At 48.5% G+C, this 23,774-nt stretch overlaps 1 protein-coding gene across 1 annotated transcript in view; it reads right to left on the reverse strand.

Moving 5' to 3' along the window:
- The window catches only part of LOC144762081 (NACHT, LRR and PYD domains-containing protein 12-like), a 78,211-nt gene that overhangs the window by 31,288 nt on the left and 23,149 nt on the right, over positions 1–23,774 (reverse strand). Inside the window, exon 3 of the mRNA XM_078647212.1 lies at positions 16,695–16,730. Coding sequence (XP_078503338.1) covers positions 16,695–16,730 — 36 coding nt within the window. The remainder of the gene's footprint in view (positions 1–16,694; positions 16,731–23,774) is intronic.

Consider the following 23,774-nt stretch of genomic DNA (forward strand, 5'->3'; position numbering starts at 1 on the left):
GAACATCAATGGAGCTAAATGTCATGGACACAATATCGAAGGACAAAATATTAAAAGTTAAATATAGATATATATACAGCTATATATATAGGTAGTTATAGTTAAGACCTAATTTCCATTGGTATAGTGTTTTGTGTTTTGCTAATAACCATGGCACTGTTTGACAAATCTTCACAAAATGTTCACAACTAGTTTGCCACTCACTTCAGCTGCTGTCTGGAAAGTTTTGGGGTGATTCGTCAAGAGGGGCCCAAGGAAAAGGGGGGGTTTCAGAACGCTTTCTCCCCATGCGATTTCCCGTAAAGATTTTAGACACGACTACAGCCCGAACCGCTGAACGGAATTACACCAAATTAGGCAGAAAGCTAGATCTTGGACCAGAAAGGGTGCTTTTTGTATTTTGGTGCAAATATGTTCAGTGGTGTTTTGGAGTTATTTAACAAAAAGGATTTATATAGATCTAAGGATGCAGATCCAGCACAGATCCACTGTTATGGATCCGCGGATCCATGCGCCAGCAGCAATGCCATGATTGGCTAACCGCAGCCTGACATTAAAGTGGCGACCTCCATTTTCTATATCGGGACTCGGTCCCAAGGGGAAAAAATAAGAGATGAAATTGAATGAAGGTGTCAGGGTAGAGGTACCCTGACCCATTGGGTCTGATAGAGTGGTCTTCAAGGAACCCCTTATGAAAATGACAAAATTCAGAGCTGCTCCCCCATGTAAATATGCATTGGATCCATGGATCTAGTGCCCAATCAATAAAACACATACACCCACTCTCAGACCCACCTAGACACTCACTCACACCCCCACACAACCACTCACACCTACTCACACATGCATACACCCACTACACACCCACGTAGCCACTCACACACCCACAAAGTCGATCACATACCCACTCACAGGCCCACACACCCACTCACATACCCATATACCTACTCACACCAACTCACAGACCCACAAAACTACTCTCACATACCCACTTACATACCCATACAGTCACTCACACACCCACTCACATACCCATATACCTACTCACACCAACTCACAGACCCACAAAACTACTCTCACATACCCACTTACATACCCATACAGTCACTCACACACCCACTCACATACCCATATACCTACTCACACCAACTCACAGACCCACAAAACTACTCTCACATACCCACTTACATACCCATACAGTCACTCACACATCCACTCACATACCCACTGTTGGACCTGCGATAGGCAAGCCCAGCACCAAGGGGGGTAGCTTGGCTTGAGTGACAAGGCGGTAGAAGGCTGTTGTGTTAAGCCGGCTATGACCAAATAATAACTCCCTGCACACCACACAAAAAGAAGGACACCACACCACTGTTATAGAAAAATACGTTTCGTTTATGTAAAAGTTCTCTGGGTTTGAAGGAAGTTCACTTAGGTAATCACATTCACATTTCTTACATGGGTTTGATTAGCTGTGTACTGGTTTCTCAGGAATAAATAGTTGGACTCTAATAAATAAATATACTGGATAAATATCAGGATTCAATACATTAGAATAAATATCAGCAATGACTGGAATAAATATCAGCAATGACTGGAATAAATATCAGCAATGACTGGAATAAATATCAGCAATGACTGGAATAAATATCGACTAAACACAGAGAAGATCCCAGGGGAATGTTTTGAGACCCTAACTGCTAAACCCCCTGATTAGAATTAACACCAACCTCAATTAGCAGTGAGTCTACACAAATATAAAACCAATACACTCATGTACCCAAATACACAACAAAACAAAAGGGAAAAGTTTAACTGAAACGAGTTCCCATCAGTCCACCATCGAGACCGCCCTTCATCATCTGGGATCTCTTGTACATATCACATTCAAGGGAACACACCTGACCAGGCAGATGGTTTACCATGCCCAGGAGTGTCCCAAAACAGTTATGCAGATGTGAAAGAAATGGCGTGCCTAGTAGGGAACCGAGTAGCAGTGCTTAGAAATGTGTGTGTGGTGAAAAAAGAAGAAAGAGAAAAAGCTCTAAAATTAGGTCGTGATCGGGAAAAAGTTTTTTTTAATATGCACCCTCACACTCCTAAATCAATAAAAACAGTGCAAATTAGTAGTATAACAAAGGACCACTAAAAGGAGATGTAAGGTCGACATGTTTCTGCAGTCGGGTGGAGCCTCAAGGTCTCCCGCTGCTTCCTCAGGACCATTAGTGCTACTGCTCAATTAAAAATAAAACCATATCACCTGAATAGTGTATGTGTAATCCTCTTCCCATCCTAGACAGTAGAAGAAAATAGTATATATGAGTATATATAAGGGTACATGAAAAAAGGTAAAATCAATCCCCTCCGAAAATCCAACAAGATAGAATTACTTGTGTCAATACATACAGCACATTTTCTAACAAGATTAAAAAAATTGTCAAAAAACATTGTAAAATTCTCAATACAGGTACAGACTCAATACCCCCTCCTTTATTTGCCTTCAAGAGAGGCCAAAATTTGAGGGATCAGCTGGTCCACACCAGACCGAAAACGGCGATCCCCCGGGCGGTTGGTACTCTATGGGACTTGCCCGCAGTTACTGGACACCATCCTTGTGGCAACTGTGCGGCTTGCCCCCAAACCACTAAAACACTGACTATAGATATAGGCACTGATAGACCTTGGCAACTCAGACGGTTCATAAACTGTAACAGTTCAAACTTGATTTATTTGATAACTTGCCCCTGCAAACTGAACTACGTGGGGATGACCACCAGAAAAATTAAATTGAGAATTTCTGAGCATAAGAGTTCGATTCGTTGCTGTAAACAAGCAACAAAATTGACGAATCATTTTTTGCAAGTTGGTCACCAGCCCTCTGATATTTGTTGGACGGTATTGGACCAACCATGGATCCCTCCTTCTGTAACTGATACTGCTAAATTTCTGTTCAAATGTGAACAAAAATGGGTCTACAGACTTCGGAGCGATAAAATGTGGGCTGAATGAAGACATCCCATGGATGTCGCTTTAAGTGCCTGGCACGACAACTAATAGGGTATTCAAAATATTCAATCCTTCTGGATCACTCGATTATACATAGCGTGTCTTTAACGAGTGGCACTGTGCATATATACAGGGTGTCTGTAATAAGTGGCATATGCATATATATAGCTTGTCTGTAACAGGTGGCACTGTGCATATATATATAGCGTGTCTGTAACAAGTGGTTCAGTGGTCACTACAGTGATTGCCACCACTGTTTGTATGAGAGCATTGGGTGTATCCATTTTTTATGATCACATCTCTTACATAAATATGTGTGCCTTTAACAATATGAATTGTAGATGGTGTGGCTCTGGATAAATTGACTGAGCAGTAAGAATATGAGCGCATTTATGCCCACGCTGTATTTTATCCTGCTGCATGTCATGTATGAGAGCGGGATTTGGAATGGTCATTACCGAGGTATCCATTGTTGAATTTACTTTCGATGTTGACACACAATCACAAGAAAGACACAATGATTTATAATTTGGATTATCGACAGCACGGTTCATTGACAATAAATTCGAGCGTTACGAACAGGAGATAATCTATATCTCTGCATGTTGTGACATCCGAGTGGGGATTCGAACCGCTGTTTTGTATGCGCTGCTCACGAGAACTACACTTCCCGGCAGCCTCAATGCGTAGGGACGTAATTATGCGTTGGGCACGTTTGCACACGCCCAACGCCTAACGCGGATGTGGAAAATGCATTTATCCCCCTCCGGTACACCGAGTCGGTTCCTCCCCACGATAGAGCTCTGAGGGACGACCGGTGTGCCGACGGAGAGGTAAGCTTGACTTACAAGTATTAAGGAGCACAGACCGAGCGCGTGGGACCATTCAGGGCCTCGGCTGTTGCGTTTGGGTGTCTTGGTTCTGGTTGTCGAGTCACAGGACCAATCATAATTTTGAAACAATGCATTCCCATAAGCGGCGAATGTAATCAGGGAGTGCTATGGGCATCAGCGGGAAAATGCGGCGCCGCTATGGGTATATACTAGACTAGTTAGATGAGGAATGAATGCAGGTGTACATATACACTATTTTTTGTCGTTTTCTTTGTAGTGCGGTGCATCCACTACCTGAGCTCGTGCCAGTTGAGGTGGGGTTTTTCCTTCCCAGCAAGTTGGTGAGTGAATTTAAAACTTGCAATTCACGAGTTAGTGATCTGTGATAGTCTATGATGGTCAATATCTGTATATGACCCATATAAATGATAGACATTATAACAAAGGCACAATGTGCATGTTATTGATTTTACCTTTTTTCATGTACCCTTATATATACTCATATATACTATTTTCTTCTACTGTCTAGGATGGGAAGAGGATTACACATACACTATTCAGGTGATATGGTTTTATTTTTAATTGAGCAGTAGCACTAATGGTCCTGAGGAAGCAGCGGGAGAACTTGAGGCTCCACTCGACTGCAGAAACATGTCGACCTTACATCTCCTTTTAGTGGTCATTTGTTATACTACTAATTTGCACTGTTTTTATTGATTTAGGAGTGTGAGGGTGCATATTAAAAAAAAAAATTCCCGATCACGACCTAATTTTAGAGCTTTTTCTCTTTCTTCTTTTTTCACCACACACACTTTTCGAAGCACTGCTACTCGGTTCCCTACTAGGCACGCCATTTCTATCACATCTGCATAACTGTTTTGGGACACTCCTGGGCATGGTAAACCATCTGCCTGGTCAGGTGTGTTCCCTTGAATGTGATATGTACAAGAGATCCCAGAAGATGAAGGGTGGTCTCGATGGTGGACTGATGGGAACTCGTTTCAGTTAAACTTTTCCCTTTTGTTTTGTTGTGTATTTGGGTACATGAGTGTATTGGTTTTATATTTGTGTAGACTCACTGCTAATTGAGGTTGGTGTTTGGAATAAATATCAGCAATGACTGGAATAAATATCAGCAATGACTGGAATAAATATCAGCAATGACTGGAATAAATATCAGCGATGACTGGACAGTTACCTAGCAGGTTAGATACTGATCGTTTCACATAAATATCACAGGGTCATTCTGGTATCGCTGCCACCAATTAATCACTTTCAGGGTAAACACATTACGTTTGTCATTCAATGCGGAATGCGTGCTCTTACAGTTTTTGAAGTGTTCACGGGTTCGGGCTCTCTGGCACAAGATACGCGTGATAATCCCTTAGTTGCACTCACAACTCATTGCACGTATATCTGGAAGATAAAGGCATAAAATGACTACAGCAATTACACTCCGCGGCCAGCCGGTTCAATGCTACTGCTGCCGGAGGAGTCTGTGCGCTTCTGTCAGCGCAGGCGGGGTTTCCGAAGGCGGCTCCAGTTCACGAGTCTTGGGACCGTCGAACGGGCTGCCGGAGGGGCCAAAACACCTGCGCGCACAGTTAAAAATGAGACCGCATCACAGTTCCACAACAACGCGGCAACTTCAGGGGTAGAGACGGCCCACCTCACTTCGGCGGCGCCGGTAAGCGCTCCAGTCAGTATGGCACTTCTCCCAAGGGCGAAGGGGGGTTCCAGGGGCTCCGCGATCCTCCCTCCGAGCTCACTCACGGGGGGGGGGTTCCCGCCCACACACCAGCTCCCAAGTCACTCGGGCAGGGCAGAGACAGTAATCTCGCCCAAATGAAGGCCAGCCTTTCCCCGCCCCAGCGCAGCACCTCACCTTCTATCCACAAACAGCGCGTCGATGGCGGTGGGTTCGTAGACGTCCGAACGCCCGCCAGGAGGCACTTAAGTTGAAGGTGGCACTTTTAAGAGTTGCAGTTGCGATCTCACCACTGGGGGGCGGAGAGGCTCTAACTATGGCCAAAGTCTCTGAGGGGCAATTGGGCACTCGCTGACCAGGCGCTGAAGGCTAGAGGTCACTGCTCACGCTTCTGACTGGAACGCCAGTCAGGGTCCACGCCAGCAACCTCTGCTGCTCTTCTGCCTGCGCTATCAGCTGCCTCAGGGTGTTAACAGGGCAGGTGTCAATCTGGGGTCAAGTCCTCTTCTTCTGGTGTTCTTTGATCATTCTCCTTTTATGGCCGCCAGGGACTGGGCCTTTTATAGCCCGTGCCCTAGGATGCCAGCACGAGCCAGAAGGTTCTAGAACCTTCCCTGGCTATATCAATGACATGGCCCTTTCAAGGTATCTTTTTGGTCATTAGGAGCCACCGTACTGGGCTTCCTAAGGCAGCCATTTTGTGTACTTTTAACTCCTGAGGGGATTCCTGTCAGGTTTGCAGGTTACACAAAGTGCGCCAAAACCTTCAAAGGGTCAGAGGTCAGAGGGGCTCCAATGGGAGTCACTCTCATAGGGGACAATGGTGTCCACCATTTTAGGGTTGACAACCCCAGTTGGTTATGCCACCGGTTCCGTCAGGCGCCTTGTACATAGGTGCCAGGAACTTGGTGAGCAACTGGGCATCAAAGAGCATCTAGCCCCATGGGACAACACACAAAAAGGTCCTGGTAGACAAAGAAAAAGCGACAAATTTTAGGAGGCACGGGGGAACAAAATAAATCATAGTGTGAGGGGACTCTCAGAAGCAGACAGGTCTAACACGCGTCCCCCCCAGCTGAAAGTGGGGAGAGCTACCCAACCCCTTGGGAGTTCTCAACACTAAGGCGGAAATACCTGGAGAGACCGTCTGCATTGGCGTGGTCAGCTCCGGGCCGATGTTCCACCCGAAAGTCCATTCCCTGTAGGGAGATAGACCACCTCAACAGTTTTGGGTTTTCCCCCTTCATCTGCATGAGCCAACGAAGGGGTCGGTGGTCTGTCTGAACCAGGAAGTGCGAACCAAACAGGTATGGTCGCAGCTTCTTCAGTGCCCAGACCACCGCAAAGGCTTCCCGCTCACTGGTACTCCATCTCTGTTCCCGGGGAAGTAGTCTCCGTGACAGGAAGACCACGGGTTGATCCAGACCCTCTTCATTGAGTTGCGATAGCACCGCCCCAATGCCAATGTCGGATGCGTGTGTCTGGACAATGAATTCCTTTGACAAATCTGGTGCCTTCAGAATTGGAGCGTTGCACAATGCTTGTTTCAGGGTGTCGAAGGCTCGTTGGCAAGCCTCGGTCCAGATGACTCTCCTGGGTTGCTTCTTGGCCGTGAGTTCAGTAAGGGGAGCCACGATAGTGCCATACCCCTTCACGAACCGTCTGTAGTAACCTGTGAGGCCCAGGAAGGCTCGGACCTCAGTCTGGGTCTTGGGGGGGTTCCCATGCCATGATTGCCTCAATCTTTGCCTGAAGGGGTTGCACCGTTCCCCGGCCCACCAAGTGACCTAAGTACACCACCGACCCCTGCCCAATCTGACACTTGCTGGCCTTGATCGTCAGACCAGCTTGTTCCAGGGCCTGGAGAACGTCTTGCAGGTGCTGCAAGTGATCCTCCCACCTGCCACTGAAGACGGCAATGTCGTCCAGGTAAGCAGCAGAGAAGGATTCCTTCCCAGTGAGGATCGTGTTCACCAGTCGCTGGAATGTTGCAGGAGCGTTCTTGAGCCCAAAGGGCATCACACAGAACTGGTAGTGTCCATCAGGTGTGGAGAAGGCTGACCTTTCCTTTGCTCCATCAGTCATGGGAATCTGCCAGTACCCTGCTGTGAGGTCAATGGTACTCAGATATTGGGCAGCTCCCAACCGGTCAATTAGTTCATCCGCCCGAGGGATCGGATGAGCATCGGTCTTCGTGACCGAATTGAGTCCTCGATAGTCCACGCAGAATCGCAATTCTGGCGTGGTGCCAGGTGGTGCAGCTTTGGGAACTAAAACCACCGGGCTAGACCAAGGGCTATTCGAAGGTTCAATGACTCCGAGCTCCAGCATCTTAGCTACTTCGCTTCGGATGCTGGCCTTCACCTTGTCCGACAGCCGGTAAGACTTGGACTTCACAGGTGGGCTGTCACCGGTGTCCATGTCATGAACACACAGATGGGTCTTACCCGGGACAAGGGAGAACAGAGGAGAGAATGACCCCAAGACCTGGCGACATTCCTCCTGCTGCTCCAGAGTTTGGGATGGTGAGAGTTTCACTCCCCCCACTGACCCATCCTTCTCTTGAGACGCAAACAGGTCGGGGAGAGGCTCAGTGTCCTCTTCCTCCGATCCATCAGTCACCATGATTAACATGACTTCGGGCCTCTCATAGTGGGGCTTGAGGCGATTGGCATGCAGCACCCTATGGGGATGCCGTGGGGTCTTGACGTCCACCAGGTAGGTAGACTTGCCCATCTTTTCCAATACCTCATAGGGGCCTGTCCAACGGTCCTGAAGAGCGCTCAGCTCTCCCGGCTCCATCACCCACACCTTCTGTCCAGGCTCCAGCTCCACTGGGTGAGCGTTGTGGTCGTACCACGCTTTCATCACTGCCTGGCTGGCTTCCAAGTTGTCAGAAGCTTGCTTCCACAACTTAGCCATTTGGCTCCGGAAGGCCAGCATGTAGCTCACCACATCCTGGGAAACTTTCCGGGGAGACTTTTCCCAGGAGTCCCTCACCAGGCTGAGAGGTCCACGTACAGGGTGCCCGTACAAAAGCTCGAAGGGGCTGAAGCCCACTCCCTTCTGCGGCACTTCCCTGTAAGGAAAAAGTAAACAGGGTAGGAGGACGTCCCATTTCCTCCGCAGGCTTTCGGGTAGACTTCTGATCATACCCTTCAACGTCTTGTTGAATCTTTCCACAAGGCCATTGGCCTGTGGGTGATAAGGAGTGGTGAACCGGTAGGTCACTCCACACTCCTTCCACATTGCCCGCATGTATGCTGACATGAAGTTGGTCCCCCTATCAGACACAACTTCCTTGGGGAAACCCACTCGGGTAAAGATCCCCATCAGGGCCTTTGCCACCACCGGTGCAGTGATGGTTCTCAGAGGAATTGCCTCTGGATATCTTGTGGCATGATCCACCAGTACCAGGATAAACCTGTGACCGGAGGTTGTCGGTGGATCTAGGGGCCCAGCAATGTCGATGCCCACCCTTTCAAAGGGGGTGCCAACGACGGGAAGTGGTTCCAGGGGAGCTTTCAGCTTCATCCCTGTTTTCCCACTGGCTTGGCATGACACACACGACCGACAGTATGCGTCGGACGCCACCCTCATTCGAGGCCAATAAAAGTGGGGGACAAGCCTGGCAAAGGTCTTGTCCTGACCCAAGTGTCCTGCCAAGGGAATCTCATGAGCCAACTCTAACAGGAAGACTCGGTAACACTGTGGGACTACCAGGGCCCGTGACAATCCGTGCACTGGCGCCCTGGGTTCACTGTAGAGAAGGCCATCCTCCCAGTAAACATGATAGTTCCCAGACTCGTTACCCGCTGCTTGGGCTTCAGCCTGTTGCCTCAGACCCTCGAGGGAGGGACATTCCCTTTGTCCCTTGCTCAGTTCCTCCCTGGACGGACCTCCCTCCACTCGCCAATCAGCGGGGATAGGTAAGTTCTCCAACGGAACCATGTCCTCCTCCGTGGACTCCGGGTCCACCTCCGCAGGTGGCCTATCCGCCTCACGGGGCACGGACGTCGAGGCAGGCTCCTCCTGTCCTCGACATGCTCCCTCATCAGCAGCTATGGGGCGGGCCATTGTTCCAGACTCCGACCCCTGCGACTTCTCCTCTCGAGCAGTCGCCGACCTGGTACTCACACAGGCCCAATCAGGTGTACCCAGCATCTCAGAATGAGTCCGGTATTCCACCTCCTTCCAAACATTGTGCTCCATATCATTGCCCAACAAACAATCGGATGGCACACGGGGCTTACGGCGACTCGAAGTGGTCCTGCAACCCCTCCCCACTCAGTCAGTCAACTATCTTTATTCGATTATTAAAAATCATAAAAGAACGAGCATTAATACATAGCAACATTTCATCAAAACACAGAATTAATACAGTCAATATTTAAAAACTCTAAAATCACAATATATAAAATGGGTTATGCAAAAATTTTAAGAATATTAAAATCAGTGAGATAAAAACAAAGGGTAATCAATATTCAGAAATAAGGTGCCTAGTTCTTGTGCGATGCTTATTTATGCGTGCTCCTGCAACTAGAAAACTAGCAACATGAAAAGCTACTCTTGCATTAGGAAGGAGTTGCAGGAACATCAAAGCTGGTTTTACCTGAGTAAAACCCAAATTGCACAAAATTGGACGCAAATATCTTTTTCTAATCTCAGTATAATGGCCGCAGAACATGGTGAAGTGAGTCGTGTCCTGGGTGGAAAAGTGATCACAATCACATGGTTCAGCATTATCGGGTCTATTCCATATTTTAAAATTGCCCAGAATGAAGTGAATCAAATCAAAACGAAATCTCGTTAGAAGGAAACGGTGGTATGGTTTAGTTACCAGGAAAAGATATGGTTCCATTCCTGGGACAGATGTCAACATACAATGTTTCCTAACCATGGGTTTATTTAGCTCTGTGGCTTCCCTCTCCATAACATATAAATTTGTCAGGGAATTTTTTACTATTTTTAAATCTTCCTGCTTTATCAGATGTGGAGATGAGAAAAGTTCAGGCCGGCCGGCTAAAATTACCTGCATATGAACATATTTTACCCACGGAATGTTTTGGGCTCTATCCAGGGCTAAACAATCTTTTAAGATGATATGATTTAATGTAAGCTCCTGGTTAAGCCAAATTTTCAGCCATCCAATAACTGGGGCTAGTTTTAAAATGTCGGTTATATAGCCCAATCCAAGCTCTGTATGTATTGCACTCAAAGGGAACCTCGGCCACAGGATAGTGACCCATTCTGCCGTCGGCCATTGCGGCTGGATGAAGTACGCCTGGCATCACCTGCTCCGAGGACACCAGATGACTCCTTACCATAGTCATACCATAGTCATACTGGCTCCTGTATCTCTCAGAGCTTCCCCTCTATGGCCATTGATGGTGATCCACTGCCCATACTTGGTAGTATTCGCGGGCACCTGGATCTTTGGAACCATCTCCCGATCACCCAGGGACACTAAGGTGACTCCCGCCCACTCCCTTCCCTTACTTAAGGACATCTCCTCCCCGAGCGCTACACTAGCGACTCCCGGGGCCTTTCCTCCAGTGGGAGGGGGTGGGATCTTTGGGCATTTCGGGTCTCCTTTGTAATGTCCAATACCACCGCACTCAAAGCAATGGACAACCCTTGGCTGCTGACTCTGGCCAGGGTTAGGGTTCTTCTGCGGGTTAGCCTTAGAGTTGGAAAAGGTGTTTTTCCCCTTAAAGTTATTTTGGGGACCTTTGGAGAACTCTTTCTTATTATCTCCCCCCTCTTTCCTCTGGGGAGCGCCCTGTCCGGACTTCTGAGAATCTCCTCCAGTCCCCTTCGTGGACACTCGGGTACTCGCCCAAATGTCCGCCTCCTCAGCAAGCTTACGGGGGCAAGTAAGTTTGCTGTCTACCAGGTGTTGCCTCAGCTCGGGAAGACATTTCTCGAGTAGATGCTCCTTGAGGATTAAGTCATACAACCCTTGATAGTCCTCCACCTCACTACCTTGGACCCACCCTTCCAGGGCTTTCTTGGCAAAATCCAGGAAGTCAACCCAATTTTGTGAGCTCAGCTTGTGGCTGCCCCTAAACCTTTGCCGGTATTTCTCGGGGGTCAACCCAAACTTCCTGATGAGCGCCACCTTCATGGCGGGGTAATTAACCTGTTCCTCCCGGTCTAGGGCCAATAGGGCATCCCTACCTGTCGGAGGCATGTACCGGTATAATCCACCACCCCAATGCTTCTCATGGATCCCATGGGCTCTTAAGGAGACCTCATAGGCTGCCAGCCACTTGGCTATGTCATCTCCAGCGGTATAACTGGCGACTACGTCCTTGGGTAAATGGGGCCTGGGCTCCCTGGCAAATTCCTTTGACTCGACACCCTTCGGAGTGATGTTAGAGGCCTGGAACTCGAGTTCTCGTAGCTTGAACTCATGTTCCATCCTTTTCCTTTCCATCTCCAGCTTGGACTCATGTTCCAACCTCCTCCCCTCCCTCCGTTCTTCCAACTCCATTTTTGCTATTTCCCACCTTAACAGTCTTTCCTCTCTCCTGTCAGCTAAGTCGGTTTCTGACAACCCTCTCGATGACACACTGCTGCCCTCCCGCGAGGTTGCCTTGGGGCTGATTGACATCTCACCCACCCCTGGGGGACATTCCGCAGTCCTATCAATGACAGTACCTCTGTCCGATTCCTCCTCTTCCACCGTTCCCTCCGTGTGTGCTTCCACCCATGCTCGCAGACTAGTACGGAGCTCCTCTCTTTTGGCCCCTCGCCTGACAAACACTCACCTCTCCTGACAGAAATCCTTGAGCTGGGCCACAGTATAGGTCTCCAGCTCTGACATTTCGAATTCCATCTTGTCAGTGAAAAGTGTGGACCACCACCCCGAAGTAGGTGACCAGGATAAGAACTTTGAGGGTCACTTCCACCCACCTCCAGGAAAGAATTTGGAAAAAGCAAAACGTTGAATTTGAGGGCCGCTAGGAGAAAACTCCGGGTGTGTACCTGTGGTGCACACTGAATTATTATGTGGTTCAAAACAAGCATGGCTCGCAATCCCACCCGCTGAGCACCAATTTTATGTTGGACCTGCGATAGGCAAGCCCAGCACAAAGGGGGGTAGCTTGGCTTGAGTGACAAGGCGGTAGAAGGCTGTTGTGTTAAGCCGGCTATGACCAAATAATAACTCCCTGCACACCACACAAAAAGAAGGACACCACACCACTGTTATAGAAAAATACGTTTCGTTTATGTAAAAGTTCTCTGGGTTTGAAGGAAGTTCACTTAGGTAATCACATTCACATTTCTTACATGGGTTTGATTAGCTGTGTACTGGTTTCTCAGGAATAAATAGTTGGACTCTAATAAATAAATATACTGGATAAATATCAGGATTCAATACATTAGAATAAATATCAGCAATGACTGGAATAAATATCAGCAATGACTGGAATAAATATCAGCAATGACTGGAATAAATATCAGCAATGACTGGACAGTTTCCTAGCAGGTTAGATACTGATCGTTTCACATAAATATCACAGGGTCATTCTGGTATCGCTGCCACCAATTAATCACTTTCAGGGTAAACACATTACGTTTGTCATTCAATGCGGAATGCGTGCTCTTACAGTTTTTGAAGTGTTCACGGGTTCGGGCTCTCTGGCACAAGATACGTGTGATAATCCCTTAGTTGCACTCACAACTCATTGCGCGTATATCTGGAAGATAAAGGCATAAAATGACTACGGCAATTACACTCCGCGGCCAGCCGGTTCAATGCTACTGCTGCCGGAGGAGTCTGTGCGCTTCTGTCAGCGCAGGCAGGGTTTCCGAAGGCGGCTCCAGTTCACGAGTCTTGGGACCGTCGAACGGGCTGCCGGAGGGGCCAAAACACCTGCGCGCACAGTTCAAAATGAGACCGCATCACAGTTCCACAACAACGCGGCAACTTCAGGGGTAGAGACAGCCCACCTCACTTCGGCGGCGCCGGTAAGCGCTCCAGTCAGTATGGCACTTCTCCCAAGGGCAAAGGGGGGTTCCAGGGGCTCCGCGATCCTCCCTCCGAGCTCACTCATGGGGGGGGTTCCCGCCCACACACCAGCTCCCAAGTCACTCGGGCAGGGCAGAGACAGTAATCTCGCCCAAATGAAGGCCAGCCTTTCCCCGCCCCAGCGCAGCACCTCACCTTCTATCCACAAACAGCGCGTCGACGGCGGTGGGTTCGGAGACGTCCGAACGCCCGCCAGGAGGCACTTAAGTTGAAGGTGGCACTTTTAAGAGTTGCAGTTGCGATCTCACCACTGGGGGGCGGAGAGGCTCTAACTATGGCCAAAGTCTCTGAGGGGCAATTGGGCACTCGCTGACCAGGCGCTGAAGGCTAGAGGTCACTGCTCACGCTTCTGACTGGAACGCCAGTCAGGGTCCACGCCAGCAACCTCTGCTGCTCTTCTGCCTGCGCTATCAGCTGCCTCAGGGGGTTAACAGGGCAGGTGTCAATCTGGGGTCAAGTCCTCTTCTTCTGGTGTTCTTTGATCATTCTCCTTTTATGGCCGCCAGGGACTGGGCCTTTTATAGCCCGTGCCCTAGGATGCCAGCACGAGCCAGAAGGTTCTAGAACCTTCCCTGGCTATATCAATGACATGGCCCTTTCAAGGTATCTTTTTGGTCATTAGGAGCCACCGTACTGGGCTTCCTAAGGCAGCCATTTTGTGTACTTGTAACTCCTGAGGGGATTCCTGTCAGGTTTGCAGGTTACACAAAGTGCGCCAAAACCTTCAAAGGGTCAGAGGTCAGAGGGGCTCCAATGGGAGTCACTCTCATAGGGGACAATGGTGTCCACCATTTTAGGGTTGACAACCCCAGTTGGTGATGCCACCGGTTCCGTCAGGCGCCTTGTACATAGGTGCCAGGAACTTGGTGAGCAGCTGGGCATCAAAGAGCATCTAGCCCCATGGGACAACACACAAAAAGGTCCTGGTAGACAAAGAAAAAGCAACAAATTTTAGGAGGCACGGGGGAACAAAATAAATCATAGTGTGAGGGGACTCTCAGAAGCAGACAGGTCTAACACCCACTCACACACCCACTCACATACCTACTCACATATCCACACAGCCATTCACACATTCACTCACAGACCTCCACAGACACTCACACACCCACTCACATACCTACTCACATACCCACACAGCCATTCACACATTCACTCACAGACCTCCACAGACACTCACACACCCACTCACATACCTACTCACACACCCACACAGCCATTCACACATTCACTCACAGACCTCCACAGACACTCACACACCCATAAAGCCACTAATAAGCACACCCACACACTCACAAGCACATCCAATCACAGACGTAAAAACCCACTCACTCACAGACCCACACAATCAATCACATACCCATTCACAGACCCATACAACCACTCGCATACCCATACAGCCACCAACACACCCACTCACAGACCCACACAACCACTCACATACCCATACAGCCACCAACACACCCACTCACAGACCCACTCACAGACCCATACAGCCACCAACACACCCACTCACAGACCCACTCACATACCCACTCACAGACCCACACAACCACTCACATACCCATACAGCCACCAACACACCCACTCACACACCCACTCACATACCCACTCACAGACCCATAAAGCCACTAATAAGCACACCCACACACTCACAAGCACATCCAATCACAGACGTAAAAACCCACTCACTCACAGACCCACACAATCAATCACATACTCACTCACAGACCCATACAACCACTCACAGACCCATACAGCCACCAACACACCCACTCACAGACCCACAAATCAGCCAGGGCCTGTGGCCAAACCCCTTCGGCCGTGCACAGCCTGGGGTTGGCTATATGCAGGGAGTAGGCTATTGGTATGGTAATTAAATATTACTTTACTTTTTTTTAAACTAGAAATTCGTTGAAAAAAGCAAAGGTTACAGGGACGTTATAGTTAGGGAATAGAATTAAGAGAAGCTTCGGAGTTCATCAAAAAAGCAAAGGTTACAGGGACAGCATAGTTAGGTTCAGATTTACCAAGCACAAAACCAGAGAAGTTCAGCAGTTATAGTTACCTCAAGTAACTATAGCTCATGCCCTCGCCATGCACTGCTAACCACCACAGATTACATAACTCCTCACACCTTCTATGACTTCATTGATAATATCACTGCGACATTTAGTGTAATATTATTAATGATAAAACTGTGCATGGCGGATACACAAGTTATAGTTACCTTAGGGCATGAGTTATAGTTACTTGAGATAACTCTAACTGACGAATTTCTATGGTTTTGTGCATGTAATATCTGAACTTAAGTGTAACTTTCCTGTAACCTTTGGTTTCTTTGTGAATTTCTAAGGTTTTTAAATTCAATTTTCTAATCATAAGTCCCTGTAACCTTTGTTTTTTTTGTGAATATATATATATATTTTCAGAGTGCGTAGATGTGGAGCTAAGAATATTAAATCTATTCTTCCTCTAGATACACTTACCTTTTGATATTTTGGTCCTCAACATTCTGTCCACAGCATTACTATATCCTATAATTATTATCCTCGACATTCCATAGTACAATCAGATAGGTACTCTTTCTATCTCGTCATTTACATAATTGCGCGGGTCATCACTATAGTGCAGTAATATCCAAGTGGCCTTTATAATCTCCTGTGTCACTCGATGTCTATGTCTGTGACCTACACTGCTCCAGTTTCATAAATTGCAGTACCAGGCCAATGCTTCTTTTTCAAATTCGTCCAAAATAGGTTTTGAGCAGCAAGCTGTTCTTTGTGTTTTCTTTTAGAGATGTCTAACTTTTGACGATTCCTCTCCCTGTGCTTCCATGTCCCTCTTCCAAGTCCTCTCCATTCTTTTCTGCTCTGTCGTGTGTGATGTGGCCTAGGGGGCTTGCTGTGGCTAGTGGTGCCTGACAGATCCTGTACGACACCTAGGTGTGATCTTTGGGCACCTCGACTGAGAACAAGAGCACTCTGGGGTTTCACTAACACCTGAAGAACATATGTAGTTCCAAACTGTTGTTTTGTGAATTTGGGTAAAAGTAACTTCTGTCATTTATACACAAGAGCACACAGTTTGACATGTGAACACAACATACCCTTCTCCTCGTTTTCACGCTTTCTCTGATCCAAATCTGAAAGACATCAATGAACTATGGTAAGGCACATCATGACTACTTTAATAGGGTAACTCATTAATCATTATATAGAGGCTGGTAAGGAAATACACTAAAGGGTGAGACTGACCAGTCATTATCGATGTTCTCTTTTACATTTGAGGAACATTAACCCAGGATCAGATTCTGCTGACGATGCTTCACTTCTCTCACACTCTGAAAACAATGTCTCACTCCCCTCATATTCTAAAGTGCTACCCTCCTCATAATCCTTCATTCTTCTCATAATCAAAAGACAGAACATCAATCCCCTGATATCGTCGAGATGATGCCTCACTCTCCTCATATTCTGGAGATGGTGTCTCACTCTCCTTATACTCTGGAGATGGTGTCTCACTCTCCTCATAAAATAAAGATGATGCCTCGCTCAACTCATACTCTGGAGATGGTGGCCCACTCCTCTCATACAGTGAAGGTGGGGCTCACTCTCCTTATACTCTGGAGATGGTGGCCCACTCCTCTCATACAGTGAAGGTGGGGCTCACCTCCTTATACTCTGGAGATGGTGGCCCACTCCTCTCATACAGTGAAGGTGGGGCTCACTCTCCTTATACTCTGGAGATGGTGGCCCACTCCTCTCATACAGTGAAGGTGGGGCTCACCTCCTTATACTCTGGAGATGGTGGCCCACTCCTCTCATACAGTGAAGGTGGGGCTCACTCTCCTTATACTCTGGAGATGGTGGCCCACTCCTCTCATACAGTGAAGGTGGGGGCTCACTCTCCTTATACTCTGGAGATGGTGGCCCACTCCTCTCATACAGTGAAGGTGGGGCTCACTTTCCTTATACTCTGGAGATGGTGGCCCACTCCTCTCATACAGTGAAGGTGGGGCTCACTCTCCTTATACTCTGGAGATGGTGGCCCACTCCTCTCATACAGTGAAGGTGGGGGCTCACTCTCCTTATACTCTGGAGATGGTGGCCCACTCCTCTCATACAGTGAAGGTGGGGCTCACTCTCCTTATACTCTGGAGATGGTGTCCCACTCCTCTCATACAGTGAAGGTGGGGGCTCACTCTCCTTATACTCTGGAGATGGTGGCCCACTCCTCTCATACAGTGAAGGTGGGGGCTCACTCTCCTTATACTCTGGAGATGGTGGCCCACTCCTCTCATACAGTGAAGGTGGGGCTCACTCTCCTTATACTCTGGAGATGGTGGCCCACTCCTCTCATACAGTGAAGGTGGGGCTCACTTTCCTTATACTCTGGAGATGGTGGCCCACTCCTCTCATACAGTGAAGGTGGGGCTCACTCTCCTTATACTCTGGAGATGGTGGCCCACTCCTCTCATACAGTGAAGGTGGGGGCTCACTCTCCTTATACTCTGGAGATGGTGGCCCACTCCTCTCATACAGTGAAGGTGGGGCTCACTCTCCTTATACTCTGGAGATGGTGGCCCACTCCTCTCATACAGTGAAGGTGGGGCTCACTTTCCTTATACTCTGGAGATGGTGGCCCACTCCTCTCATACAGTGAAGGTGGGGGCTCACTCTCCTTATACTCTGGAGATGGTGGCCCACTCCTCTCATACAGTGAAGGTGGGGCTCACTTTCCTTATACTCTGGAGATGGTGGCCCACTCCTCTCATACAGTGAAGGTGGGGCTCACTCTCCTTATACTCTGGAGATGGTGGCCCACTCCTCTCATACAGTGAAGGTGGGGGCTCACTCTCCTTATACTCTGGAGATGGTGGCCCACTCCTCTCATACAGTGAAGGTGGGGCTCACTCTCCTTATACTCTGGAGATGGTGTCCCACTCCTCTCATACAGTGAAGGTGGGGGCTCACTCTCCTTATACTCTGGAGATGGTGGCCCACTCCTCTCATACAGTGAAGGTGGGGGCTCACTCTCCTTATACTCTGGAGATGGTGGCCCACTCCTCTCATACAGTGAAGGTGGGGCTCACTCTCCTTATACTCTGGAGATGGTGGCCCACTCCTCTCATACAGTGAAGGTGGGGCTCACTTTCCTTATACTCTGGAGATGGTGGCCCACTCCTCTCATACAGTGAAGGTGGGGCTCACTCTCCTTATACTCTGGAGATGGTGGCCCACTCCTCTCATACAGTGAAGGTGGGGGCTCACTCTCCTTATACTCTGGAGATGGTGGCCCACTCCTCTCATACAGTGAAGGTGGGGCTCACTCTCCTTATACTCTGGAGATGGTGGCCCACTCCTCTCATACAGTGAAGGTGGGGCTCACTTTCCTTATACTCTGGAGATGGTGGCCCACTCCTCTCATACAGTGAAGGTGGGGCTCACTCTCCTTATACTCTGGAGATGGTGGCCCACTCCTCTCATACAGTGAAGGTGGGGGCTCACTCTCCTTATACTCTGGAGATGGTGGCCCACTCCTCTCATACAGTGAAGGTGGGGGCTCACTCTCCTTATACTCTGGAGATGGTGGCCCACTCCTCTCATACAGTGAAGGTGGGGGCTCACTCTCTTTATACTCTGGAGATGGTGGCCCACTCCTCTCATACAGTGAAGGTGGGGGCTCACTCTCCTTATACTCTGGAGATGGTGGCCCACTCCTCTCATACAGTGAAGGTGGGGCTCACTCTCCTCATTCTATGGAGATGGTGGCCCACTCCTCTCATACAGTGAAGGTGGGGCTCACTCTCCTTATACTCTGGAGATGGTGGAACACTCCTCTCATACAGTGAAGGTGGGGCTCACTCTCCTTATACTCTGGAGATGGTGGCCCACTCCTCTCATACAGTGAAGGTGGGGCTCACTCTCCTTATACTCTGGAGATGGTGGCCCACTCCTCTCATACAGTGAAGGTGGGGCTCACTCTCCTTATACTCTGGAGAGGGTGTCTCACTCTCCTCACACTCAGGAGATTGTAGCTTACTCTTCATTTCCTGGAGATGGTGTCTCATTCTCCTCATTCTATGGACATGGTGGCTCACTCCTCTCATACAGTGATGGTGGTGGCTCACCTCCTTATACTCTGGACAGGGTGTCTCACTCTCCTCACACTCAGGGGGTTGTAGCTGACTCTCCTCATAGTCTAGACATGGTGTCTCGTTCGCCTCATTATCTGGAGACGGTGCCTCACTCTCCTGGTACTCTGGAGACAGATTCTCCCCCTCCTCATACTCTGGGGATAGTGTCCCACTCTCTTCATGCCCTGGAGAAAGGGATTCACTCTCCTCCTACTATGGAGATGGTGCCTCAGTCCCCTCATACTTTGGAGATGGTGTCTCATTCTCTTCATACTAAGGAAATAGTGTCTCACTCTCCTCATTCTATAGAGAAAGAGTCAATCCCCTCATACTCTGCAGAGAAAGCCTCACTCTTCTCGCACTCTAAAGACAATGCCTCAATCTCCTTATACTCTGGAGATGGGGCCCACTCCCCTCATATTGTGGAGATGGTGTCTCACGCTTGTCACACTCTGGAGATGGTACCTCACTCAACTCATAATCTGGAAATGGTGGCTCACTCCTGGAGGAAAGTAGGATCTGTTTCTTATGCTTACACCCACTTTTTGCTTGATGTCTCACTGTTTTTGACTAGTCTGACTGGGATCCTGCTAATCAAAACCCCGGTCTATCTGCTTTCTCCCTGAAATTGACATACATGTGCTTTAGTACACCCTTTATTGGATACTGGTGTACCCTTATCAGTCCCTAGTATATGGTACCCATGTATCCAGGGCATAGATACCCCAGAGGCCTCCCATGGGCTGAAGCATGTATTATGCCACCCATGAGAGGCCATGCAAAATGTAACTCTAAGTCTGCTACTGCAGCCTGTGTAAGATGGTGCTTGCACCACTTACTCAAGATATAGGTTCACTAAATATGTCACTACACTTAAAACCTATCAGTCACCCCTATGGCAGGCCTTAACAATCATGAAGGCAGGGTGCTGGGTTTTACATGAGAGGGTGCCCATGCATGAGCAGGGCCCCTCTGCAGCCTTCAGAGACCATTCTATCGGGTTGCCTGTGACTCAGCCAGACATATAGGTAGAGGTGCATTATAACCTCGCGGTAAATGCTATCTCGAAAACGGCTGAAACAAAACATGTTGTGTTTGGTGTCAAACTCCTTGGAATGATACCTCCACACCAGTACTGGTGTGAGAGGTATGATTCCACCTTTCTGAAGTGAGCTTTGTGCGGTCACTGGTCTATCTGGTGTCAGCCTTCTCGACCTGGACAGCACAAAATGGATGCTGCCAACCAGAAACACATTTCTGCCCTCCTGCTGCTGAGACAAGCTCGACCAGAGGAAGGCAGCCCAATAGGCATCCTGTCACAGGGAGGTGTGGTCACCTCCCAGACAGGGTTTAGTGTACTGGGGCTCGGTGGGTGCACTCGGAGAGTGCCTGAAAATCTGCACCAGGGGCACATTTGGTGTCCCTGTGATTAGTCCAGCTCAAACCAATTCTGGGAGCCATTGGCTCCTGCTATGGCGCAAAATTGGACAAAGGACATGGGAGTAGCCAACCCTCTGCCCTGCCCCTTCCCTAGGAGAGTCCCCTGAATCTGTCCAACCCTCTCCAGTGGGCACAAAAGGGCTTACCTGGCTGTAAGACTTTAGATTTCATGTGGACAAGATTCTACAAGAAGAAACCACTGACCTTCGACCGTCTAGACACACTGAACTTTTCTGTATTCGACTGGGCTCGACTTTGTCCCCCTTTCCGTCCGAAGCTTAGTTTGTGCCTTTGCTCCATACAGGCTCCGTGCAGGACCTGTGGTGCACTAAAGACAACAGAAGAATCTCCCTTGGAGTGAAGGATTCACTCCCATGCCCTAGCAGGCACCTAACCGCAACTGACCAGTCTGCTGCTCCTGAGCTCCTGCGGACTCCGAAGATTTCAGCAACACAGGAGGTGGGTTTCTGAAGGTCCCTGAGGTTGATCTGCTCTCTCACCGAGTTTGAGGCCAGTATCCCTCGTGGGGGCTGCGTAACCCGAACACCTATGCACAGTGTCCATTTGCATCCTGTGACTATAAGTGTTACATAAATGTTTCTGAGACTTTAAAATGTTTACTAAGCTACAGCATAAGTTAAATTACTATTCTTTCTATGCCAGTATCTAGTCATACAATTTCTAACGTATGTGATCTGAGTGGCTAGGTGACTATGTTGTATTTATTTTTGAGTAGATATCAGAGTGGATGTATGGGTGTGTGAGTTGCTGCATAGCTGCTTGAATGGGTGTACAAATGGATGTATGGGTGACTGAGTGGCTGTGTGAGTGTTTGTATTGGTGAGTGAGTAGCTGCTTTAGTGTATGTATAGGTAAGTGGGTGAGTGTGAGTAACTGTATTTAAAACTGAATGTGTGAGTGGTTGTACGCAAGGGCGAGTATGTGTGAGCAGCTATATTGATGTGTGAATTGATATGTAAGTGGTTCTGTGGGTGAGTGAGTGGTTGTATGGCTGAGTGAGAGGTTGTGTCAGTGGCGACAGAGTCTCACTCTATTCATACTCTGGAGATGGTGTCTCACTCCCCTCATATGCTAAGATGGTGCTTCACTCTACTCATACTCTGGAGATTGTGCCTCACTCTCCTCATGCTCTGGAGATGGTGACTCACTCCCCTCATACTCTGGAAAAACTGTCTCACAGCCTTCAGACTCCGGAGTTGGTTTCTCACTCTTCTCAAACCTTGGAGAATGACCTTACTCTCCTCTACTCTAAAGACGATGTCTCACTCGCCTCATACTCTGGAGCTGGTTTCTCACTCTCCTTTTACTCTGGAAACAGAGCATCACTGTCCTTATACTCTGGAGATACTGTCTCACTCTTCTTATACTCTGGAAATGGTGTCTCAGTCACCTCATACTCTGGAAATGGTGCCTCGCTCAACTCATACTCTGGAGATGGTGGTACACTCACCTCATACAGCGGAGATGCCATTTCACTCTCTTCATACTCTGGAGATGGTGTCTAATTCTCCTCATACTCTGTGGTTGGTTCCTCACTCAACAGATACTCTGGAGATGGTCACTCACTCCCCTCATACTGTGGAGATGTTGTCTCACTCTCCTAAAACTCCACAGATGGTGTCTCACTCCCATCATACTCAGGAGATGGTGACTCACTCTCATACTGTGAAGACAGAGCCTTACTCCCCTCATACTCTAAAAGCGATGCCTCACTCTACTCACTTCACTCATACTCTGGAGAGAGCCTCACTCTCCTCATACTGAGTAGATGGTGCCTCATTCCCCTCACACTCTGGAGATGGTGTCTTGTTCTTCTCATACTCTAGACACAGAGCCTGACTCTCCTCATATCCGAGGATATGATGCCTCATTCTCTTCATAGTCTGGAGATGGTGTCTCACTCCCCTATACTCTAGAGGTGGGCTCACTTTCCTTATGCTTTGGAGATGGTGTCTCACTCTCTTAATACTCTGGAGACAGAGTCTCGCTCTCCTCATACTCTGGAGACAGAGTCTCACTCCTCTCATACTCCTGGAGATGTTGTCTTGCTCTCCTCATAATCTGGAGACAGAGTTTTGCTCTCCTCATAGTCTGGAGACGGGGTCTCACTCAACTCATACTCTTGGAGATAGTGCCTCACTCAACTGATGCTCTGGAGATGGTCCCTCATTCTCCTCATACTCTGGAGATGGTGTCTCACTCCCCTCATACTCCTGGAAATGGTGTCTCACTCTTCTCATACTCTGGAGCAGAGCCTCAGTCCCCTCATACTTTAAAGATGCCTCATTCTCCTCATACTCCGGAGATGGTGGTTTATTCACCTCACTATGGAGATGGTGTCTTGTTCTCCTCATACACTGGACACAGAGCCTCACTCACCTCATATTCTAAATACAACACCTCACAATTGGGAGATGGTGTATCACCCCCCCCCCCCTACTCTTGAGATGGTTGCAAACTCTCCTCATGCTCTGGAGATGGTGACTCACTCCCCTCATGCTCCAGAGATGGTGCCTCACTCTTCTCATACTCTGGAGACAGAGCCTCAGTCTCCTCAAACTTTAAAGATGCCTCATTCACCTCATACTC

The sequence above is a fragment of the Lissotriton helveticus genome, chromosome 6 (assembly GCF_964261635.1).
Source record: "Lissotriton helveticus chromosome 6, aLisHel1.1, whole genome shotgun sequence".
In the NCBI taxonomy this organism is placed as follows: domain Eukaryota; kingdom Metazoa; phylum Chordata; class Amphibia; order Caudata; family Salamandridae; genus Lissotriton; species Lissotriton helveticus.